The 20,314-nt window shown below is 36.4% G+C and overlaps 1 protein-coding gene across 5 annotated transcripts in view; it reads right to left on the reverse strand.

Annotated features, from left to right (window-relative positions):
• Positions 1–20,314, reverse strand: part of Atg5 (autophagy related 5) — a 215,909-nt gene that overhangs the window by 151,733 nt on the left and 43,862 nt on the right. For all 5 annotated transcript variants that reach the window (XM_087208692.1, XM_013076112.3, XM_004855441.4 and 2 more), the window contains exon 5: positions 4,220–4,382. In XM_087208692.1, coding sequence (XP_087064818.1) covers positions 4,220–4,382 — 163 coding nt within the window. The remainder of the gene's footprint in view (positions 1–4,219; positions 4,383–20,314) is intronic.

Raw genomic sequence — 20,314 nt, forward strand, 5'->3', positions numbered from 1 at the left:
CTCCAATTCTGAAGTAAAATTATTCTCAAATCCCTTCTCTATATGATCCCAGCTTCTTCCACAAGTCTCCCAAAGTTTCTGTGCATTTTCAAATAGTAAGAACAAAAAAATATATATAATACCTTAATGTGTTATAAATATTTTAATTATTTGATAAGAATTTTTATACGCAGTAATATGAGGTTTAAAAAAAAAACTGACACTAGCCAGGTACTAAAACTTATCAGGTATATAAATATGAAATTAAGGAGTAGCTCTATGTCACCCAGGACTAATCCAAGAAATAAAAAAAGAAATAAGAACATGTAATTTATAGTACATGTCAAAATATGTACCTTACATGTCCTGAGGTCATAACACTTCTTAAACATAATAATGTATATGTCACTAACATGATAAGAACTTGTAATGGAATAATTAATCGGTGACCAAAAACATTTATCAAAGACAAAATACAAGATGTCCTAGCTTTTCATTTATAGTGACAATGCAAGCTAAAACTATGCAAAGTAATCTTAATAATTAATGGCGAATAGATGCAGAAAAAGCATTTGACAAAATCCAACACACATTTGTGATAAAAACCCTACAAAAAATTGGAATAGATGCTCTCTACCTCAAACTGATAGAAGCCATCTATGAAAAACCAACAGCCAATATCATACTAAATGGTCAAAAACTGAAATCCTTCACACTCAAATCAGAAGCAAGACAAGGATGTCCACTATCACCACTCTTGTTCAATATAGTTCTGGAAACATTAGCCACGGCAATTAGACAAGAGAAAGAAATAAAAGGAATAAAGATAGGAAATGAAGAAGTCAAATTGTCATTATTTGCAGATGACATGATACTCTATATAGAAGATCCCAAGAACTCCACCAAAAGTCTTCTAGACTTAATAACCAAATTCAGTCAAGTAGCTGGTTACAAGGTCAACACACAAAAATCAATAGCTTTCCTCTACACCAATGACAGACTCACTGAGACAGAAATAGGGCAAATAATTCCTTTCACAATAGCATCCAAAAAACTGAAATACCTAGGAATCATCCTAACGAAAGAAATCAAAGACCTCTCCTCTGAAAACTATGGTACTCTGAAAAGAGAGATTGAAGATGATATCAGAAAATGGACAGGCATCCCCTGCTCCTGGGTAGGAAGGATTAATATAGTGAAAATGGCCATACTTCCAAAACTGCTATATAGATTTAATGTAATTCCAATTGAGATCCCAGCAGCATACTTCATGGACCTTGAGAAAACAATCCAAAAATTCATTTGGAACAAGAAGAGACCCAGAATAGCAAAAGCAATTCTAGGTAACAGAGACATGGCAGGGGATATCACAATCCCCAACCTGAAACTCTACTACAAAGCTACTGTGATAAAAACAGCATGGTACTGGCAAAGAAACAGACCTGAGGACCAGTGGAACAGATTAGAAGATGCAGAAACAACACCAGACACACTCAGCCATCTCATTTTCGATAAAAGAGCCAAACACCCTCACTGGAGGAAAGATAGCCACTTTAATAAATGGTGCTAGAAAAATTGGGTTTCAACTTCCCAAAGATTAAAACTAGACCTGTATCTCTCGCCATGCACTAAACTAAAATCAAAATGGATTAAAGATCTAAATATTAAAATAGAAACGCTGAACCGGCTGGAACAGAGGTTAGGTAGAACTCTTGAAGACATCGGTGTAGGAAAAGATTTTATAAACAAAACCTCAGCTGCCCATGAACTAGCACAAACAATCAACAAGTGGGATCTCTTCTTATTAAAAAGCTTCTACACAGCAAGAGAAACCACCAGCAGTGTGAAGAGACAACCCACAATATGGGAACAAATCTTCACCTGCTTTTCCTCAGACAAAGGTCTACTATCTTGAATCTATGAAGAACTTAAAAAAATCAGACCTCCAAAATTTAAAGACCCAATCCAAAAATGGGCATCTGAAATGAACAGACATTTCTCAGACAAAGAAGTAGAAATAGCAAATAAATGCATGAAAAAATGTTCAACATCACTGGTCATTCGAGAGATGCAAATGAAAACAATGCTGAGATTCCACCTCACCCCAGAAAGAATGGCTGCTATCATGAAATCAACCAATAACCAATGCTGGCGGGGCTGTGGGGAAAGAGGAACCCTGCTTCACTGCTGATGGGAGTGTAGGCTGGTGCAACCACTGTGGAAATCAGTATGGAGATACCTCAAAGAACTAGGACTGGAAGTCCCATTTGACCCTGCTATTCCATTGCTGGGGATTTTCCCCAAAGAATTAAAAGAATCATACCACAGTGATATATGTGCACCCATGTTCATAGCAGCACAGTTTATGATAGCTAAAACTTGGAAACAGCCCAAATGCCCATCAACTGGAGACTGGATAAAGAAAATGTGGGTTTTTTAAATAAAATGGAGTACTACTCAACCATAAAAAATGAGAAGTTAGAGACATTTATGGCTAAGTGGATGCACATTGAGGCGATACTCTTAAGTGAAATAAATAGGACACACATGTATAAATACCGAATAGTTTCTCTGGTGTGAGAAACTGAAAGTGTAAATAAGGACTAAAACGTATAATGGGTAATGTGAAATAGGAAGAAAAGGGGCAAAGGGGAAGGATGTGGATGGGAGTGGTAGGGGAAAGGAAGGAAGGGAATGGAATTAATATGAGAAAATGGAAAAATAGGAACAAAATCTTTGTAAATAGGGAGGACTGGAGGGGTTGAAGGGAGGGCTGGGCAAGGGTGAAAAATAAGAACCAAGAGAGATTATGTAAAGGTGCAAATTTCCAATGATGAATGTCATTATATTGTATACCTAAAATGTACCAATGATTAGAATGAATAATCGATAATGTAAAATAGGAAGAAAAGGTCCAAAGGGGTAGGGGTAGTGGGAGGGGCAGGGGAAAGGAAAGAAGGGAAAGGAAAAATGCTGAGAAATGGAAAAAATGGAAATAAAGTCTTTGTAAATAGGGAAGGGTGGAGGGGATGAGGGGAGGGCTAGGAATGGGGACAAAATAAGAACCAATATGCATCATGTAAAGGTACAAGTTTCCAATGAGAAATGTAAATGTATTGTATATCTAAAATGTACCAATAAAAGAATTTAAGTAAAAAAAAATAAATAAATAATAGTTTATGGCAAAAGTCATTATTCCATGATCTTTTTAAACATTTGTCAAGGACTGGGGATTTAGCTCTGTGGTTCTGCCGTCTGTCTCGCAAGTGCAAGGTCCTGAGTTTGATTCCCATTACCAAAAAAAAAGTCTGTCAAAACATTAAAAATTATCTTATATATGAATACGGGAATATAAAAAGTAAATAAAAATAAAATTTATTAAGTATACCATAATTTATAACATAAGAAACACTGAGAATATAAATGTTTGACTTCTTTTTAAAAATATAAGTTGGCCCAGGGATTTAGCTCAGTGGTTTCACCACCTGCTATGCAAGCGCAAGGATCCAAGTTCGAACCCTGGTACCAAAAAAAAACCCATCAAGTTATGGGCAACCAATGCCTGGGTGAAGTGAAATATTGCTATGTTTTAATCAGCTTCCAACATCTTATTGTTTGTATTTTCAATATCATGAGATACCTCTGTGAGTTCCTTTAATAATAACTAACTACATCACTTACTCTAGGACATGTCCTTTCCTTGTTTATGTCAATAAGTTCACTTTAAGTATATTCCTCTGGCTGTATATCTGGTCTCTTTTTTTTGTTTTTGGTACCAGGAATTGAACTCAGAGCCTTGTGCTTGCTAGGTAGGCACTGTACCACTAAGCTATATCCCCAGCCCTACATCTGGTCTCTTGAAATGCGGCTATGTCAGGATTCCCAAAGTCAGCTATTTTCCCATTGACACCTATTCAAATTTCACTTCCAACATTATCACTTTTGCTTTTCATCTTTCTTTTCCAATTCCCTTTAAAATGTTACAACATCTTATTAATGGAAACAAGGAAGCAACATAACTACATACTTTGCTGGTTGTGGATGGCATGAATAACAAATGCATAGTGACCAACCAATGGACACTGTAAGAAGAGATCTGATTTGTCCCTAGTGAATCCATAAACACAGGGATATTGGAAGAGTATAAAGTAAGAGATACCTGAAAGTAGCTACTGTACAAATCTGGCCATGAACACTAAAATTAAAGTAGCACTCTGAAATTAAACACTGCTATAGTTACCATTTTGTAGTCCCATCCAAAGCTGCTTGTGATCTTTTTTCTGCATTTCATTGATTACTTGGCTTTTATGCTTTAAAGCATCAGCTTCTTTCATACAAGACATAAAATGAGCTTCAATTGCATCCTTAGACGGACAGTGTAGAAGGTCCTTTTCTGGAAAACTCTATCAAAGGGAAAAAAATACACCTATGAATTAAGTCCACACATTACAAAATCACTCCCTAAAAACAAAACAGTATTTCCCAATTTTCCAATATTTGTATTAAGGCATCTTTTATAATAACCACATTGCTTTTTAAAATTAACTTTAAAATTTTTTAGCAATTTGACACATTTTTTATATTGTCCAAATGATCCATATATATATATATATATATATATATATATTTGTAAGAATACACAAAAGGAAGGATAACAATTTTAAAAACAGGCTTTCAACTGACCATACCACATGTTTCAAAAGATGTGGAATGGAAATCTCACATACTGATGGTGGAAATGCATAATGGTACAAGTACTTTGGAAAAATAGTTCAGCACACCTATTACCGACCCAGCCATTACATAATTAACTAACCATCTAAGAGAAATGAAACCATATGTTCACACAAAACTCTGTGTATGAATATTCACAACAGCTTCATCTGCAACAGTCAAAACCAGGAAACAATCAACAGATGAAAATGAATATATAAATTGTAGTATAAACTATTATTTGAGCATACTGTTTATTATTCATCAATTAAACCTCAACAAATCTGTTAAAAGTAGCTTTTAGGCTAGGCTTAGTGGTGTTATGCCTGACCTAAGTGAGACCCTCTCAGCAAATATGCAGCACTCCACAAACAATGAGATACCACTAAAGGGCCATACTGCCCTCAGTAAACAGAACAAATGGCCATAAAGAAAATTTAAGATAGGACATACAATCTCCCCAGTACCGAAAATCTATACACCTGCACTGACCATCCTTGAAACTTTGACCCCAAGCATTCCACGCAGATCCCTTAAAATTACAAACCTATCCCCAAACCTTGTAAAAACTTAACTTCTTCTCTGGCCAGCTGCTGAAATCATTCACGATCTCAGCCCTGTCTGCACCCAGGCAGAATAAAATCAACTTTACTGCTCACACAAAGCCTGTGTCCAGGTAGTTTCTCATGTACTGTTTGTAACAAGTGGCACATGCCTCTAATCCCAGCTACCTAGGAGGCTGAGACAGGAGGGTGGAAAGTTTAACACCATTCTAGGGAAATTTAGCAAGACCCAATTTCAAAATAAAAAGTGTTGGAGACACAGCTCAGAACCCTCTGGGTTCAATCCTCAGTACTACCAAAAACAAAAAACACAGCTTTTAAAGTTAAAAAAAAAAAACCAACCTATATTTTATATCCTATAAACTCACATATGATACATTACTTATATATTAACTATTATGTTCAAATGAATTAGTATTATTATGGTTATTTCTATTTAAGTTCAATTGTTTTTCTACTTCAAGTGTGTAAATCAACCTCTAAGACTTAAAAGTTCACTTAATTTAAAAAGTTCTGACATATTAGAAATATGAAACACAACTTTTAATATTTTCTAGAAAAGTTGACTGTGATACAGTATAACTAACCTATGAAAATGGTTTTCAATTTCTAAACATAAATATATACGGATTTTAATTGGTCAATTGAAAAAATAAAGTCAAGATGGAAATGCAGCTTGGTGGTAAAGTGCTTGCCTAGCATGCCTGAGGCCTTAAGTTCGACCTTAAACACTGTGAAAAACATACAATAAATAAATCCAAAATGGCCTTTCAGATACCATACAATTCTCTATGCCATTGATTTCATAATTGGGTTGCAAATGAGTAGCCGAAAATATGAATATTCATATTCCAAAAACAATCATTCAGGTAGCTTGATTTTTCACCTACTTAAGTATTGTTCAAATTTCTTAAATTTTGTACATAAGCTAACTAACTAGGTAACAAGGAGCTGAGATCTCTCAAAACAGGGTTGGAGAAGCCTAAAGAAAAATATTACTTTTGGAGTAACTTTTGCTTGGCCAGACTACTAATCCCAATGGTTCCTATAACAAAAAAGTGCTTTTGCTTTACTTTTTCAACCCTTCTGTTCCTCTGCAGCTTAATGAACGTCTAACACTTAAATATGACAGGTAACAATCACAAATGACTAGACTTCATAGCCAGAGGGTTCTATCAAAAGAGTGTAGATATATTTGTATATACCTACCCTTGAACACAAGCCCATCTCTAAGAAGGCAATGAATTCAGTAATGAAATGAAGCCTCAAGGATACAAGAGAAAGCAGTAAGAAAAAAGGGACAGATCCGCTTAGGCAGCCAAAGTCGTTCAATTAATTGTGGCAAAGAAAAAAGTGACATATCTCAGCCAAAGCCCCTCCACTCTTGCTCATGAATGCTCCCTCTTTCCTTGATTATCTTGAGGTGGGAGTGGAAATCTTTGTTTAAAAGCTTCACAATGATACCACAGACTCCTAACTCAGTACATTTCTAATCTTTTCTAATGTACATTAATTAGCCTTGCAAGTGCACATCTTTTTGACCCACATAAATTGTTGCAGATAAAGGTGTTGAGTCTGACACTATGTTTATTCACTTTCATTAATCTTCTAAGTCACACTCATGATAAGCTAAATCTAATTTCATTTTTAAAATAGTAATTTGAAAAGTTCTATTTTTAGAGATTATCATCTGTATCAGTTAGTTAAAATATCAATTCAGACTGACTGGAATGTGTCCAGATGCATTAAAACCATGAAACTAAAACTGTAAGTGAAAAACTAAAACTATTAATTATTCACAAGCTCAATTTAAAAAAGCATTCAATCTATGAGCAATATTGCAAGCTCAGGGTACTGTTAAGACAATGAGCAAAGCAAAAAATGTATTTTTCATGTCATTTATAAAGAATGTAATATCCAATTAAACATGCAGGGGTACCCAATAGAAACCAATTCAGCATGTACATAGAAAATGAGGCCATAGTTTAAAAGCTTACTTTAATAAAATCTTAAATTTTCTTCCAATAGTATTTTAATGTGTATACACTTGGGGATGGAAAGGAAGAAGACTTTTCACATATTTCTTCTGAAGTACTGTTTTCAGAATAAGAAAAGAATATATTATTAAAAAGCTAATAGAGGTTAACTGAACCAATGTTTAAAGCAATGAACCCAAACATTTCTTCAATTTTCTAATTCTACCAGTATGCAATCTATCAAATTACCTGGAATCAATCTTCTTCCTCCCACTAAAATGTAAGGATTCGCTCTCATCCTTTTTCTTAGAATCCATTGTTGAATCTTTGGAACCCAGATCAATTAATTACTCCTCTCCCTTCCCATAACAGCATCTTTAGCCACTTGCTCTCTGATTACTGTTTCCCATATTGTTCTTCCATTTTAAAACAAAACAACAGCTAACCAAAACCAAAAGCAAACCCCTTCCCTCTACCTCAGTCTTTCTTTGCCTACAGCCCTCTATCTCATCTCCCTTTTACATCTACCTTTAACTCAGAAAAGCCTCTTACCTCTTAACAATCCACTATGATCTATCGCCTACCTTCACCACTGTGTTATAACTGCTCTCTCCAAGATCAACAATGATGCATTTTAATCTTTGTCTGTTTTAAGTACTCACCAAGCATCTAACCCCTTTACTATCCTCCATGAAGAGCACATCCACAAGTTATCAACACTTCTTTTTTTTTTTTTATCTTTTCTTAGCCTCTTTTGCCTCTTCCTCATTCTTTAAATATTGGTATTGTTTTACTTTCTAGCCTATACAAAAAGAGACAACTGCTTTTCCCCTCACCTACTCCTTCCTTCTCCTCAACTTCCATATCCAATCCAGATCTGTTGAGTTTAATCCTAAACAGATCTGAAATTCACTTGCTTTTCAGCATCCCCACTGCCACTTTCCTTGTACAGACTAAGATCTATTGATTGTTTCTGAAAAACCTCATGGCAGGGTACCATACCTAGTCTTAACCCCCTAATTCATTTTTTACTTTGGGAACCACAGTGATCCTCCGTAAATGCAAACCCAATTTCATTCCACTAAATTTTACTTTTAGGATAAAATCAAATCGCTTCTAAAGTCTTTAAGATTATAAATTATTTTGATCTCTACTAAACTCTCAGCCAGAATAATCTCTCAGTTCCATTGCACTTACCTCCTCCACACACTAACCCTTTCATAACCCTCATAAACATTCCCTACTGGTCACTGCTCTCAACACCAGTGACACCTCTAGCTCACTGAGCTCCAGCCAGGAGAAGGGGATGAGGAGGTCCCTGTACCATGGCTCATACAAAGCAGACTGCCCACAAATCCACTGGTGGTAAAGCACCCAGGAAACTGGCTGCAAAAGCCACTCATAAAAGTGCACCCTCTACTGAAGGGGTGAAGAAACCTCATGGTTACAGGCCTAGGACCATGGCGCTCTGTAAAATTAGACATTATCACAAGTCCACTGAACTACTGATTCACAAACTTCTTTTCCAGCATCTACTGCGAGAAACTGCTCAGGACTTCCAAACAGATCTGCACTTCCAGAGTGCAGCTATTAGTGCTTTGCAGGAGGCAAGTGAGGCCTATCTGGTTGATCTGTTTGAAGATACCAACCTGTGCACCATCCATGCCAACCATGTAACAATTATGCCGAAAGATATCCAACTAGCACACCACATATGTAGAGAACGTGCTTAAGAGTCCACTATAGTGGGAAACATTTCATTCTCAAAAAATTTTTTTTCTCTTGTTATTGGTAGTTCTGTGTTAAGAGTTTTTTTTGTCCTCCATGGGGTCAAAAGGTAACTAAGTATATGACTGCGAGTGGAAAACGGGATGGAAATCAGGTATTGGCAGTTTTCCCATTTTCATTTATATGTGAATTTTTATTAATGAAGGTATGTAAAGCATTAATGCAAATCAAAATGTTTCAGTGAACAAGTTTCAGTAGTTTAACTTTGTAACAACAAATAAATCTGTTAAATTTTTCTGGACAATGCCAGCATTTAGATTTTTTTAAAACAAGTAAATTTCTTACTGATGTCAACTAAATGGTATTTGTAGCATTTTTATCATACAGTAGATTCCATCCAGTCACTATACATGCTATTACATGTTTTTAATGTTGTCTGTCTTTCAGTGCTGTTTCTGTAAGTTTGATATTAAAATACATTAAACTAAAAAAAAAAATTCCCTACTCCACCTTTCTTGAATGTCTCATTACCTTCAACATTTTCTCACAGTTCGTTCAGTCATATGCTCTCATTTGTACATCTTCACACCAACTATTCCTGTCTAAAACTCTTTCTCCTTATCACCCAATCACTTATATATGAGGCCAAAGAAAATCCTCCTCAATCCTCTGGATCAGCTTCTATATCACTTCCTACAGCGTGGTGGTGCATGCCTATAGTCCCAGCACTCAGGAGGCTGAGGCAGGAGGAACACCACGAGTTTGAGGCCAGCTTGAACTATAGAGTGAGACCCTGTCTCCAAAGGTGGGGGGGTAGGAGGTGGGGGTTAGCTCAGTGGTTCCACCGCCTGCTTCGCAAGCACAAGGTCCTGAGTTCAATCCCCAGTACTAAGGAGAAAAAAAAAAGTTTCCAAGGGCCGGAGATGTAGTTCAGTGGTGCCGCACCCACCTGGCAAGCCCAAGGTTCTGAGTTTGATCGCCGGTACCAGAAAGGGGGGGGGGGCATTTCCTCTAGTAAATTCCCCTTCTCCACCAAGGAAAGATTAAGTCACAAGGTCCCCACGTTCTTAGCTCCTCTTTAACATGTGCCAGTATTATAAGGCCTGAGGGCATATCTTTGAGTGGTAGTACTCTTAAAGTTCACAAGGCAGAGGCCACAACTATTCATAGCCCTCATTAATTTTTTAAAAATAAGTCAAATTTATTGATAAATGAATCAATAAAATGATACATAAATATTGTTAGTGCGGTTAGTTGAGTTTTAACACTAGAGTAACTGTGGTTAGTACGGCCCAAATAAGGCATGGAACACTATCATCAAACTCACAAACCCTACCAAAAGAAACTTCATGACCTTTGCAATCAGTTCTCTCATTCCCATTTCACAGACTGATTAGTTTTGTGCATAATAAAACCCCACAACAGGTAGTACTGTACAGCTTTGAACCTTTCACTTAGCACAGTGCTTTTGAGATTCATTCATACTACTATACATATTAGTAATTAGTTCCTTTTTGTCACAGAGTAGTATGCCAGTGAATGAATATACCACAATCTCTTATCCAAAAACTTATTAATATATATTTGAACTGTTTTCAGGTTTTGGTTATTATTAAGACAGCTGCTATTGCATTAAGAAGTCTCTGCGTACACATAAATTTTCATCTTTCTTGAGTACACACAGCTGAAAAGCAGAAAGGCTGGGTCATACAATCTAAATGTACAGTTAACATTATTTAAAAACTGCCCTAAGAAAACTGCCCTACTCTGGAGGCTGAGACAGAAAGATTGCAAGTTCAGACCAGACTGACAACTGAGACCTCATCTCAAGAGAAAAAATAAAAACGGTTGCGGATAGAGCTCAGTGGTACAGAGCCCACCTAGCATGTGCAAGGCCCTGGGTTCAATCTCCAATACCACACACACACACACACACACACACAAAAAAAATCATGCCAAACTGTATTTTTCAATGTGATAGTATGATTTTAAACTCCCACCAACAACATATGCCAGCTCTGGTTACTCCATGACCTCAGACTTAGTACTGTCAATCTTTTTCATTTTAGATATGCTAGTTGAACATAAAATACTATCTCATTTAGTTTTAATTTACATTTGACTGATGACTACAGATGCTAAAGTGCCTTTTACTCTGCATATTGGTAAATCATACATTCCATGAACTTTTTTTGTTTTGTTTTATTTTGTGTCTTGCTGTGTAGCTCGGGCTGGTCTTGAACTCATATGTAGGCCGGGCTAGCCGCAAACTCATGGCATTCCTCCTGTCTCAGCCTCCCAAGTGCTGGGATTAGAGGCTTGTGCCACCATCCCTAGCCTGTGAACTTTTTGTTCAAGTACTGTGCATTTCCACAGTGGTTAATATATTAGGAAAGAAGCTGAACATGTGAATTCTATCAAGAGATAAAAGGTGCACAGAGAAAACTGCACACAGCTAGAACAATCTGTATAGAAATACAGAATATGCATGAGCACTCAACTACTTCAGAAATGGACCTATTACTTCAAGTGGTAGGAGCTATACTAATTCACATCAAATATTACAACTTTCTGTCTGATTCAAGATAACATACCTTTTACTATTTCACAATAGACAAGCTGCAACTCCTCCAGTGATTATTTCCAGAAGCAACTTCCAATCTTTTTCAACTTGAATTACTATATTTGTCATAGTATACCCCTATTTCTCAACCATATAATGTATAAAAAATTGTGCTCTGAATTTTATTAGGTTCCTATCTTTTGGTCACTGAAAATTTTGGGATATGTCTCTGTTTTGGCTTATACTGAGATGTCCCCCCAAAGACTCATGCAGGCTTTGGGAGATAAATGGATCACTGGTCCATGAAAATGGATCAGCCCACTGATTGGTTTAGCACAGTTTTAGGTGTAGAGGAAGGATTTACTGAAGAGGGAAGATCCACCCTGGGTGTGGGTGGAACCAACCAAAAGGCTCGTAGCCTGGACAGAATACAAAGAAAAAGAGAAAAGAAGTCTCGCTGCTTCCCTCCAGCCTCACCATGAACTATTTCTCCTCTGCAATGCCCCTCTGCCATGCCACCCTGCTTTGGATCCAGCCAACTATGGACTGAAACCTCTACAAGCTGTGAGCTAAATAAACTTTTTCTTCTTTAACTTGTGGGTGTCAAGTATTTTGTCCCAACAAGAAAGTAACTAAGACAGTCCCTAACCCTATTCCCTATAAGTCCTTTGGTTTTTACTGCTCAATTTTTACTAACAGTGCAGCAATTTTTTAAAGAAAAGCAGAATTGCCTGTGGAAGTAGTGGAACATATCCTTGCTTTTTTCTTGGTCTTAGGGTGGAATATTCAATAAACCATCATTCAGTATGGTTTTATCAACAGCCTTTTCATATACACCCTTTGTCAAATTTAGAAAACTTCCTTTTATTTCTAAGCTTGCTAAGGGTTTTGATGACAAATGGTTACTGAACTGTCAATATTTTTTTCTTCTGCATCTACTGATTTTACCATATGATTTTTCTACTTAGTTCTGCCGATCCAGTGAATTACATTGATATTCAAGTGTTTAATCAATCTTAAATTCCTGGGATAAACTTAACTCTGCTATAGTTTGTATTGTACTACATATACATACATACAGTACATAAAATATTACTCAATTAAATTTACTAGTATTTGTGGAAGGCTTTTGTATCTATACTCATGAGGGATACTGGTGTGCAATTTTCTTTTCATTTCTTTAATGAATTTTAGTATCAAGAGTTATTCCATCCTTTAAATCAAGTTAGTCTCCTTCTTCTTTTCTGGAAAGAAAAGCCTGCTTTATAGAATCTGCCAATAAACTAACAAATGCAAGGAGTTCTGTGAGGTTTTCAAAGTTAACAGCCCAATTTCTTTATATGGCTATTCACTTCCATTATTTTTTTTCTCATGTCAGTTTTGGTAAATTCCATCTTCACTGAATATGCCCATATGTCAAATTTATTGGCATAAAATTATTCATAATATTTCATACTATCTTTTTAATGGCTATCCTATCTGTAGTAATAGCCAATCTTTCATTCTTCATTTGCACAAATAGCTTTTTTTCCACAGAAAGTTAAGGTTTTAATTCCCTCTAAGCAATGCTTTAGGCAAATCTCACAAACTGTGTTTTCATTACCATTTAGTCTGAAATACTTTTGTATTTCCCAGTGATAACTCCTTCGATCCAGGGCCAATTTAAGATTTTGTATCCCCATCCTTTGGATAACTGTGGTCACCCATATATTCTGAACCACTCCTTACAATTATATTATACTTTCTCTAAACAGTTTTTCTCATAAAGAAATTAAAAGAATTGATCCTTTATATTTACTATTTACTTATCTTTGCTGATGTTTCATTGTTTATAACTACAGTATTTTAAGATGTTGTTACTTTGTCTTTTAAACTCCACTGTTTTTTGATAAGCCACTCATCATTTACATCACTATTCCTTTTCGTATTATGCCATTTTTCTGACAACTTTCAAATTTTTTTGCTCATAACTGATTTCCAAAGTTTGATATATGAAAATAAAATCAAATATTTAGAAAACTGGCTGTGGCTTTCTAAATATCCTGTGTGCAATTTGCTTTTCTTGCACATACTACTAATCACTATTTCTTTTTAAAAACTGAGATATAATTCTGTATCAGTCACTTTCCCATGGCTGGGAAAAAATACCCAACACCCACAACTTAAAGGAGGAGAGTTTATTTTTGGCTCATGGTTTTAGAGAGCTCAGGTCATGCTTGGTTGCAGGCATGGTAGAAGGACAAGGCAGAGGAAAGCTGCTCAGTCCACAGCAGCCAGGAGGCAAAGAGGGAAGGGAGGAGCCAGGGAAAAATACACTCTTTCAGGTCTACCCCCAGTTGTTCACCTCTTCTAACAAGGCCCCACCCCTAGATGAGAAACTTTTGGGGGACATTTTAGACCTAAACCATAACAAATTCATATACAATTCACATTTCAAAAGTCACCCTTTAACAAGGTGCAGTGGTACACATCTGTAATCTCAGCATTCTGGCAGGCTGAGGCAAGAGGCCCGCCAAGTAGCAGCCCAGCCTCCACAACTTGGGGCAGGGGAGAGATCGCAAATCGAAGGCCCTAGGTCAGTGATGTTGAACCTTTTAGAGCTTTCAATGATAAACAGCCTGCTGTGGTATATGCACCACAAGTTTGCTACCACTACCCTAGGTTCGATATGCAGCAACTCCAGGGGAAAAAAAAAAGTCACCCTTTTAAAAAGTGTACCTATTTTTGTGACAGCAAGGTCGGGGAGATCCAGCCCTGCCAAGGATAGAAGAAATTTCTGCCCTCTTAGGCACTTCTTCAGCCCTTCCTTTCTACCTCGAAACCCCTCAATTTAGTTATTTAGCCCCCTCAAAAAAATTTTTAAAGTACAATTTCCATGATTTTTCATTTTATCCTCAAGTCTGTACAACCATCACTTCTCTAATTTCAAAACATTTTCATCACCTCAGAAAGGAAAAAAAATCCTATACTCATTAGTTGTCACTTTACATACTGCCCTCTCTCCAGCCCTGAAAACCAGCAACGTATCTTTATATATTTGACTATTGTGGACGTCTAATAGAAACAAACTTTACAATATGCAGTCTTTTTGTGTCTTCTTTATTTCACTTACTGTGGTATCTTCAGTTATAGCATATAACAGGAATGCATTCCTTTTCATGAAAGAATTCTATTCTGTTGTATGTTAATAGGCTGTCCTTCATTATATGATGGGCATCTGGGTTGTTTCTACTTTTTGCCTATTAGGTATAATAAGGCTATGTGCATTCACATACAATTTCAGTGTAGATATATGTTTTCAATCCTCTTGGGTATATTACTAGGACTGGAATTGCTGAATCGCATTGTAAGTCTACTTTTATCATTTGAAGACATGTAAGAATGCTTGAGAACCGCATCATTTTACATTCTCATCACTGATGCATGAAGGTTCTAATAGTATATACCTTGTCCAACCTGTGTTATTGTCCATCTTTTTATTATGATCAATCTAGTGGGTGTGAAGGGGTATTTTTCCACATTTCCCTAAAGACTAATTATGAAAAGCATAATTTCTTCTGTTTACTGACCAATTACAGATCTTCTCTGAAGAAATATCTTCTCAAAGCCTTTGATCATTTTTTAAGTGTCTTTTAACTGTAAGAGCTTTTTATACTGCACTCTAAGCTGTTATTAGATACCTGATTTGCAAATATTTTTCCCATTCTATAGGTTCCACAAAGTATCCCATTAATTGTCACTTTAAGATTGAGGAGTCTGTTATTCATTTTAAGATATTTCTTTTCTTCCTCCATGTGATGGTGCATGCCTGCAATTCCAGCACTCAGGAAGCTAGGGCAGGAGGATCATCTTAAGATCAAAGCTAGCCTGGGCTTAAATAGCGAGTTCAGGGTCAGCCTGAACTACATAGTGAGATTCTATCAAAAAAAAAAATTTCTTTTCTATATTTTCCAAAATTTTAGCAAAGAACATTTATATCCCGTAAAATGGTCATTTTTTTATTCCAAATGTTTTATACAGAGAGATGTATTTGCAGAGCATTATGGATCATATCTAGATATCCCCAAAAGCCTTATGTACTCATAGGTACAAAGGTGGTTGCATTAGGGTGTGTGAATGTGGATTAAGGTGTAATACTGGGATTAAATTGTGGATAATGGAGGCCCCACCCTGGGTATAGGTGGCACCAAACAGTAGGCCTGTAGCCTGGACAGAATATAAAAGAACAGAAAGAAGGCAGGCTTACTGAGTTCTGTTTGCCATGCCATGGACTATTTCTCCTCCGTCATGGCACATTGCCTTGGCGCCAACTATGGACTATGATTTTGGACAGAAACCTCTACAAACTGTGAGCTGAAATAAATCTTTCCTCTTTTAACTTTGGGTGTCTGGTATTTTGTCTCAGTAGCAAAAAAAGCAACTAAAGTTTTTTTAAATGTAGAAAACTATAGTGAAGGAACTAAAGTTGTCTTTAATTCCATTATCCAAAGAGAACAGTTAAACTGCTATTTTCATGAAGTTCCAGACTTTTCTATTCTGGCTAAAGGTAGGTTGTTTTTTGAAAATAAACCACATTTATTTGTTTTCTCTGTTTACAGCGCTGAGCAGAGGATTAAGTTAACCATGCCCAGACTGCTGACCTACAGAAACGGTTGGAAAATACATGTATGTCATTTTAAGCTGCTACATTTGTGGCACAGATTTGGCAACCCTAATCCAAAATCCAAAATGTGAAATTTTTTGGACATCAACATGACACTCAAAAATTTTTTATTATTTTAAAGCATTTCAGATTTCTTGGATTCATGATAGCTAACTGGTAATGTCTAGGCAAATATTCTACAATCTAAAAAACCCTCATATGTGAGACATCTGGTCTTTCCCAAGCATCTTGGATAAGGGATAGTCAACCTATAATTTGTCACATAGCTATAGATACCTATCAATAACCAATGGCAGTGCCTTTTCAGACATATCAGGATGGGGTGTCTTGGCCCAAAAACTAACTTGTTTTATTCCTGACATTCAGGAGAGGTTGGCATATGAGCAATTATCTTAATGCTAACCATACTTTGCTTAACAAATGCATGCTTTTATCCCTAATTATTGTTCCCATTCAAAATTAAAATGTCTACTCCTACAAAATTCAAATTAAGAGAAACACAAAGGTAGCTGGATTTGTTTATGCTTACAGATGATATTTAGGTGACAGCAGAATTAGGCATTTTAAAGAGCTCACTGCCTTCACCTAAAATCACTCAATTTTTGAATCATACTAACTTCCTTTTCAAAAATTCCACACATTGTAATCAACCTTTTGATTATAATGCAGCCTTATAGGCCAAATACCAATAAGACTAATGGAAAAAAAAACAGAGAGGGGAAAAAAGAAATCGGGGAAGAGAAAATAAAGGTGGCAAAATGTTAATACATGTACAATATAAGTTTTCACCGGACTACTCAAGTTTTCTAATAGAGATTTGAATTTTTTTCAGTATAAGAAACTGGCCCAGGTGTGTAATTACATCTGTAATTCCAACACTCAAAAGGCTGAGGGCAGAAAAACTGAGACTAGCCTGGGCTAGATAATGAGTTCAAGTCTAGCCTGGACTACATAGTAACATCCTGTCTCAAAAACAAAGCAAAACAAAAGTAAAAAAGAAAGCCAAAATTGAGAAGATAAAAAAATGAGATAATTTTAATATTTAGAGATCAAAAACACCCTTAAAACTAATTGGAAAAGTCTAAAGAATATACCCACATTCAACCCTCTTTTGATAAACAGAAAAAGAAAAAGTAAATAGATAAATCTATATTTTGAAGCAATGAATGTTTTAAACTCATTCAGGTATTTCTCTCAGAATTGAAAAATACAAAAGTTCATAGAAAAACCAAAACTTTCTGCTTTATTCCTAAAATCTTTTGGTTCTGTAGGCAATTATTCATTTTTCTAACTTCATTATTCTCTAAACTATTGTTATTTAATACGTGGTATGGTAAACCAAAAAGACCATATTACCTGTGAACTTTTTGGAAATACAAAATCTCTAAATCCACCCTAAACCTACAGAATCAGGACTTGTAGTTTAAAAAGATACAGTGGTACTTCAGTTCACAGACTTAATTCATTCCACAATTCTGAGGAAGATGACCCCATTCATGTTCATGCAGGGAAGAAGGCTGTGGTCATGCTCGTTAATGTGATGCAGAGTTTGCAAATGGAAGCAAAACTTTGCCAAACACTTTTGTTTGCAAACCAAATTGTTCACAAACAGAAGCATTTGTAAACTGAAGTACCACTGTACACAAGTAATCTAAAAGCACATTAAAGTATATGGTAGAAAATTTGTCAACATTCTTTAAAAATTCAGTCTAAACTACAATATAATTGAATTGTATATATAGCAGAGGTAAGGCGGTCTCTTGGAAAATATAGTTCCGCACAAAATCTAATCAAAATCAGTAACTGTGGAAACAGTCACAAAACAAATTTAATGACGTATGGTTAAAATAGAGAAATCAGGAGATTAAAAGTGATAGAATAAATAGTGGCAGAAAAATACAGCCTCTCTGAGATCAGGAATCAAGATACCTGGAAAACAACTTGGTGAAGAAAAAACCCAAATAGATCTCCAGGAATCAGGTGGGAGCTGAAGGAAAACTAGAAACTACTAAGAAACTAAAGACCACCCAGAGAAAACAACAAAGCAGACTAGAACACTAACCCCAGCTCTCAGGAAGGGGAACCTGCCTCTGTACACATAAGGGACACACCTCATCTTGGACAGTTGCCACAGCATGGGATGTATGGACAGAAGGATCCTATGGAGTGGGAGGGGAGGAACCTCACAAACTCACAGGCCATAAAGATAGGCAGAGAATGTGCCGGAGGTTTAGCTCAGTGGTTCCGCTGCCTACCTCGAAAATGCAAGGTCGGGAGTTCAATGCTTAGTACCAAAAAAAAAGATGGGCAGAGAAAGCAGTGACTTGGGGCAAACAGAGAGAGACATGGAATCTGGGAGTCACTGGAATGAATACAGTCCTAAGGTGGACAGCACCGACCAGCCATGCCTAGTAGAAAAGAGGGGGCCAGAATTCAGCCCTCTCACACAAAAATGTGAATGTGGATATAAAATAGGCCCTGGCAGTGACTCATTATTCCTCCCCCATCTCTGGTGGATTCCAATACTACAGACGCTGGAAAGAAACCACTCATTCAAAAGCACAGAGGTAATTTTTTTGGACTCATTTCTCTTTTTATTCTTTTTTTGGTACTAGGGATCGAACTCAGGACCTTGCGCTTGTGAGACAGGTGGCAGCACCACTGAGCTAAATCCCCGGCCCATTCTTTTTTTTTGTCTTTTGGGGTTTTTTTTTAGGGGTTTTCTCCTTTTCTTTCTCTATCTCCCTCTCTCCTGTCTTCTTTGGCTCATTTGTCCTTTTCTGGTACTTTACCTAATTCTATTAATTTTCTTTTACTCCTTAACAGGATCCTTTAGCTCACTTTTCTCTCCTCCGTCTCATCTTTCTTTATTTTTTAAATTTTACTTCTTTCATTTTCCCCTTTCCACTACCTTCATTTTTACTAATAATTTAATATTAATACTAATAAAAAATAATAATTTTTTATTAATCTTTAGATATTTTATCTGTGCCATTGCTGTTGAATTCTTTTCCACTGTTAAAAGCACTACAGCTACTGCATTTAGTAGATATTTACTCTAGGTCAATGTTTGGTTTGTCTTTGTATTATTATTACAGATCTCTTTTGTTAAGGGTGGTAAAACAGTGACTACAATATGTTGATACCCAGTTTGTCTTGGACTTTTATTATTGTTGCGATCACTGCAATTGCCAAAGTGGCACAGTGGTTGATATTAATTGATTTTTACTATGTGCCAGAATATGGTTTGTCTTTGCATCATAAATAATACTGCAGTTAACTTCTGGAGAAGAGATGCTAAGCCAATTATATTGTACCTTATCTCCTCAAATTAAAAGATAAGGTCAGAGCTTTAGACAGAGACAAAAGCCTATAGTTAGCAATGCCCAGAGCACATCACTGGACAGCAGACACTAAAGAGATCTCTGCATTACCAACGAAGTCCTTACACTATAATTGATCCTCAACCCTCAGCATACATGCGCAAGTACACATGTGCACACACCCACACACACACTAGACACATGGGAAAACAAGGAAACAAAATGCCTCCAAAATTTCCCAACTCCCCCAAAGCTGATCCATGTGATATCAATGGGGAGGAAATCAAAGCCCTAAGAGCTAAATTATACAAAGTGATAAAAGGAAGGAGAAAAAACAAAAAACCAAACCAATGAGGTACTTGATGAGGAAAAAAGAGGATATAACTAAACAGATAACGGACTTAACAAGTTCCCACTAGCTTGATCCACCAGTGGTTAGCTATTTAACATTAGATGATGGAATTAAAATGAGAGTCACATGGCGGCAAGACATACAAAGTATGGCCTCACCATGAATGTGTTAATAATCAAAAATCATCAGTGAGCTTACAGAAGACAATAATAAAAAGCTAGTTGACCTAAACAAAACAAATCAGAACATGAATAACCAGTTTAGGAAAGAATAAGAGCCCATGAAAAGTTATCAAACAAATCAGGGAGGGTTGGGGTGGGGGTGGGGATCTATTGAGAGCAGGGGCAGGAGAAGCGACCAAAGTGAGAAAAGAGTATCAAAACTAGAAATAGGGCTGATGCAGGTAACCATGTACTCAGAGATATGTTAAAAGCAAGATATCATAAAAAATGGA

This window comes from Heterocephalus glaber, unplaced genomic scaffold (assembly GCF_053883595.1).
Source record: "Heterocephalus glaber isolate CG9 unplaced genomic scaffold, H.glaber_assembly_v1.0 deba00000942, whole genome shotgun sequence".
NCBI classification, from domain to species: Eukaryota; Metazoa; Chordata; class Mammalia; order Rodentia; family Bathyergidae; genus Heterocephalus; species Heterocephalus glaber.